Below are 5,462 nucleotides of genomic sequence, written 5' to 3'. Positions count from 1 at the left end.
CCAGCCCACCTCCTGTCTACAAAGATGCAGAAGAATTTCCAGCTGGTACGTCGTTGCTGGATTTACTGAAATTCCTTATTATCAGGGGCCTCAATGAGTCCCTTAAGTCTTCTCACTTGGATGAAAAGCTGCCAGCGATCTACAGAAGCGAACTAGAATAATGATTTATTTCTCCTGCTATTAGCTTCCTTCTCCCTGGGGCTTCCCTGTAAAATGTTTAATATAATTGTAAGAATACTGTAAATCTCATCATTGTCAAGCACTGCTGATAACTTAGAGCTCATACACCTTATTACCCCCCCCTCTTAGAACACCTGGTAGCTTCTCTGCAATGCAGGGCACTTGTGCGTTTCTATAGCGTCTCAACGTAGAACAGACCAGAGCCGCCTCAGGTTCCCACCCGCTCTCTCCTGGCGAACAGGCTTCCAGTTGTGGTTCGAGGGAGCGCAGACACCCTCTCCACCTCCTTAGCTTAGAACAGGTCCCTTATTGGATTGAAGGCTGAGACTGCTTAGAGATGGTTTAGATGACTTCTGGAACCGGGCCCCCAACATAAGAACTGGTTAGCGAATAAGATTAATGGCCGAATTAAACAACTATATAATGTTTATTCACAGGGCCGTATTAAAGTTAATAACTGCCTGTTGTTTTCTGCTTGGTACTGCGAGAAAGAGCTGCCTACCTCCCACATCAATGTTAACATGTTTTTTAGCGAATGTCAAAATGGAAAAAAGGAGGAAAAAGCACTGGACAAAATTAGAAGTTTTATGATCATATTTTTGATTGGCGGAAGATTTTGCCTGGTATAACTAAAATGGTTAAAAAAAATGCCACAGTGGGTATATTATCAAAATGAGCCCGTTAAAACCTAAATGGGTGACTAACTTTTTGATCCATTTCCCCAGCAGATGATTTACTGATAGCTGGCCTGAGTTCCGCATTGTTCGTCTTTCCGTACATTTTTCAAAAGCCAAGAGGCAGAAATAACCCACGATAATGAAATAAAGGAGAGGGGCAAAAAAGACATGGATGGGAGGTACGTCACATTAACAGCTGGCCCAGCACATAGCATTGCGTGGAAGGGGAAAGCCAGCAGGACACCATGCTTTTCTGAGGCCCATCTCAAGGTGTTTGGTTATGAGTACCTAAAGTTTTTGTGGTATTTTATCATTGGCTCAATCAGGAGTGTCTGGACAGCTCAAGTGCTTGCGCCAAGTCGGCTCATTGCCATCGTAAGAGACGTTAATCTGCCATCAAATGACATACCACCTTTCTCAGTAACAATTTCGTTTTCACAGTCACGATTGATACAGCTGATGGCAGACAAACCCTATGCCACCATCACATTGTTGTGGTTATTCATGAACCTGAAGTATTCGGTGACCTAGGTAAAAGCCCAAGAATTTCATTGTATTCTTCTTTTTTGGGGCCATTGATTAGTGACGGCTGAAGAGGTGGACAGAAAGGACGAGAACTGGACACCGTTAGGTTTGATGGAGTTGGTGTGGATATTTACAGGTATAGTTTTAGTCACATTTTTGTCAAACACTACTTGTAGCATAACTGCTTACTTAAATATGGAGTCCCAAATATAAAAAAACAGAAACTCAACAGAAAGTTCCCAGTTTAAAGACTTTGAATTAAAGTTGATAGATGTAATTATAGTCTGTATCCTGCATTCAGTTTTTTTTTGCATTTTGATTTTGTACATCTTTGGTAATGCTGTTGTGTAAGCTTACGCATGCAGGTGCAAGTGTGTGTGTGTGTGTGTGTGTTTTAAGCAGTCATATTATCCACAGCAGCACAATGAGCTGGTTTCACATATCAGCTCTGGAAAGTCCCGGGATAATTATACTGGACTCTCCGTCTCTCTCTCTTCCTCCGTCTCCTCCTCTTATTCTCTCTTTCTTTTTTCTTTGCCAATTTTATCTTTTTTTAATTATTTTTTACCCTTTCTCCATTATAATCAAACACTCTCTTCACCTCCACACTTGCTTCTGTCCTTTTTCTCTTATTCATTTTGTCTCCGACCCAAAACACACATCTCTCCTGCTTCAACCAAAACCAGCCTCCAATGTGAAAACTACACAATGTTGTAGAATCAAGTATTGTGCCACACTGTACGTGTGTGTTTGGTGAATTAAGGCAATCAAAAGAGATACTGGAGCATCAGTGGGGCCCTGCAGGCGTTTTATCTAGAGCACAGTTCCATCAGAGGAGGAATATTACAACCATTTTTACGATCAGATTTTGATTGTACATTCATGACCGCGTGCACACAGTCAAGTTTCAAGTCCAGGGGAATTCACAGCAACCTATTTCCATATTGCTGCTATCTAAAAGTGAAAGCATTAACAATGTTCACGTGCTCGAGGCCTTTTCTAAGCTTCTGCACTACCTTCATGTTAAGGCACATGGCAGTAACGCAGTATTTTACAGATCGACTAGACTATGATGAAGGTGTACTCGTTCCCTACAATGCAAAAGAAAAGTTGTGGGGTTCATACTGAACAGATGACACAGAAATATTCCTCACATTGTAACTTGGCTATTGCTGGTGCTGTAGTTATACAACTTCAAGACAGACACTGAATACCTACAGCTGTCTCTCAAAATGATACATTTTACTTACATACTGTATATTAGCCAAGTATGAGTATTGGACTGTGAAAATAATGTTTGAACAAATGTACATGCAAGACAGTACAGACAGTTAACAGATGCCCACTGTCTGCAGTGTGTACATTTTTAAACCATTAAACTGTATCATAACGCAGAGTACTCTATCGTCAGTTGAGCGGCCAGTTGGCACGCTGCCATCTCCGTAACGAGAAGGAAAGGCCAGGTAAATGTGTTACTGGCAGTCTAACAGTTACAGTCTGTGATCAGTCAGCGAGACAACCAACCAACCATCAGGCCAGTCAACTCACAGGTGGAGTTCAGTTACGCTCCTCGACCACAATAGGGAACAAGTCCCTGATGTTATTAGAGAGCTCTGCAGACTTTTTGTGTACATTTTCATGACTGCTCATATTTAGTCAGATACCTAGTTGATATTCAAATTGTTAGGTTTTAAGGCAGTCACCTTTACTGAAAATGAGTGAGTCTTCCACCTCGCCCAAATGTATTATGATGTTAGTCATTTCTGATTTTGGCTGTGACTGGAAAATGGAACAGAGTAAAGTGAGTAAGATAATGAATTTAGATGGGCAATTAACACACGTGCTGAGAAAGGCAGATATGTAAATGTCTGTAAGAGGACTACTGCTACTTATTCAATAATATTATTTCCCTACTTTTTGTGAATTTAATGATCTTTTGGTCTGATAAAAGACTAAAAGATCTATTATAAAAGCAACAAGTAGAGCACATTATTTACCTTGGTTTGCCCAAATAAAGAACTGCAACATTTCTCATCGATGTTCTGCAGTTTATATCAGACTTTTTAGCCATGCTGCATGGCAGTGTCAGTCAGTCAGTCAGTCAGTCTACCACTTTGGACCAGACTAAAATATGTCAACACCTACTGGATGAATTACCATGAGATTTTGTACGGACATTCCCCAGAGGATGAACCTGCTAACTTTGGGGATCCCCTGACCTTTACTCAAGGGCCGCCAGCTGGTCAAATCCATTACTTATTAAAATAAATACATACCAACTGGATTGGATCAAAAATGTGAACAGACATTCTTTCCCTGGCCTTCCCTATAGCACCACCATGAACTGAAATTTCCTAATTTGTCTGATGACCAAATACCTGTACTGTACTTTGTGTTTAGTGCTAGTTAGCGAATGTAAGATAGTAAATATGGCAATATTTCAAACCTTTTTATGGCTTTTATGCCTTTATTGAATAGGACAGGTGAAGATGGACAGGGAAGGTGGGGAGAGTGAGGGAGTAGATGACATGCAGTAAAGGGCTGCAGCCTATAGCAGAAATAGCCTACAGTCATCGGGAAAAGGAAGCTTGGAGTAAAGAGCGGTGTACCATGAGACAATCCAGCCAGCAATATGAGCGGGACCAACCAAACACAGTAGGTGTTGTCGCCCCAATTGGAGAGGAAGAGCGACAGATTTGCCATATTGTTGGCTGCTGTTTACATTCCCCCAGATGCAAATTAAAAAAATCCACTGCATAATTATATCCTGGGGGTATGTATATATGTATATACATAACTGTATATGTTTTATTTTATTTTATTAATTTTTCTATTTTATTCTATACATGTAATTATTTTTTTCTACCTGTGTAGCATGAAGGAACTACAAACAAACATTTCTTTATACAATATTGTGTGTAATGATATATACATTTCCTTGATTTCATGTCACTTTGACTGTTAGAATGCGGATAATAGCTTTTAGCTCAAAGCACAGCTACCCTTTTTGCAACTAGTGCACAATCATTTATTCGTCACTGTATTGGTCCGTTATCAGCCTTGTTGAATTCTCATGCGTCTCTAAGTCCAAGTTCAAGATGTTTATTGTCATATGCAACAAAAGAAAGCAAGTTTTCCTCTGTGCAATGAAATTCTTTCTTTGCTGTCGCACCCCCAAATTGAATACCGACGCATTAAATACAATAGAATAACAATAAGGTAACAAAAAACACCAAATTACCCAATAATAGAATAGTAAGAAGCCATGATATTATAATGTATAGATATACATAATATGTACAGTTAGGTAAAAAAGTAATCAAAAAGAAACCAATATTACAGTTAATTTTAAAAGTGTCTGATGGGCATGTTGTATAATGGACATGCCATGGAATGTTGCCAAAGACAGTCTTGTGCCAAGAGCGCCAGTTGTAAACACGAAAGTACAGGAGTAAGTGGACGAGGCGGTAGCATTGACTGTGACTCCTGTCAAACTGTTTCAGGAGCCTATTGCAGAGGGGAAGAAAGAGTTTCTAAAGCTTGTCTAAGAAGCTTCTATTAACATCTACACACTAAATACTCTTTATGGTTAAATAGCGAAAAGCAGTAATGTCATGGAGTTTAAACTCAAGTGTAATAAGGCACAATATCCAGGTAAACCATCCAGGTAAATCTTGAACTGACCTATTTGTTCTCAATGTATCAGTCTCATTTCTGTCTGTCTCTCTGTCTTTCAGGAGTTGCAGAAGTTCATGTTGTTTATGAAGAAGAAGCCTGCTTTTGATGTGGTCATAGATGGACTGAATGTAGCAAATGTCAACACCGACAAAAGAAAGCAGTCAGAGGGGGTGAGACACTTGTGCATGCAAGATGTGATTTTAAAAAAAATAAATCAAATGAGTTAAGCTAAATATTTTACAGGGTTTACTATTCTAACAGTACTTGTTCAGAATGATCGCTGCACACGCACAGTCCTACGGTCTGGATTTTAGTGGTTTCATCCTACATGTATGTCTGTCCAACCCAGGGGCTTTTCTGACAGTTGCACTATGACTAACCCTGCAGTGTGTGTGTGTGTGT

At 39.8% G+C, this 5,462-nt stretch overlaps 1 protein-coding gene across 2 annotated transcripts in view; it reads left to right on the top strand.

Annotated features, from left to right (window-relative positions):
* prorp (protein only RNase P catalytic subunit) overlaps nt 1-5,462 on the top strand; it is a 13,373-nt gene that overhangs the window by 5,502 nt on the left and 2,409 nt on the right. For both annotated transcript variants that reach the window (XM_035674670.1, XM_035674671.1), the window contains exon 7: nt 5,120-5,230. In XM_035674670.1, the coding sequence (XP_035530563.1) occupies nt 5,120-5,230 (111 nt within the window). The remainder of the gene's footprint in view (nt 1-5,119; nt 5,231-5,462) is intronic.

This window comes from Morone saxatilis, unplaced genomic scaffold (assembly GCF_004916995.1).
Source record: "Morone saxatilis isolate NCDOM2014 unplaced genomic scaffold, NCSU_SB_2.0 Contig3, whole genome shotgun sequence".
Lineage (NCBI taxonomy): Eukaryota > Metazoa > Chordata > Actinopteri > Moronidae > Morone > Morone saxatilis.
Note: the sequence above shows the minus strand (reverse complement) of the source record. Positions and strands in the feature narration are given on the sequence as shown.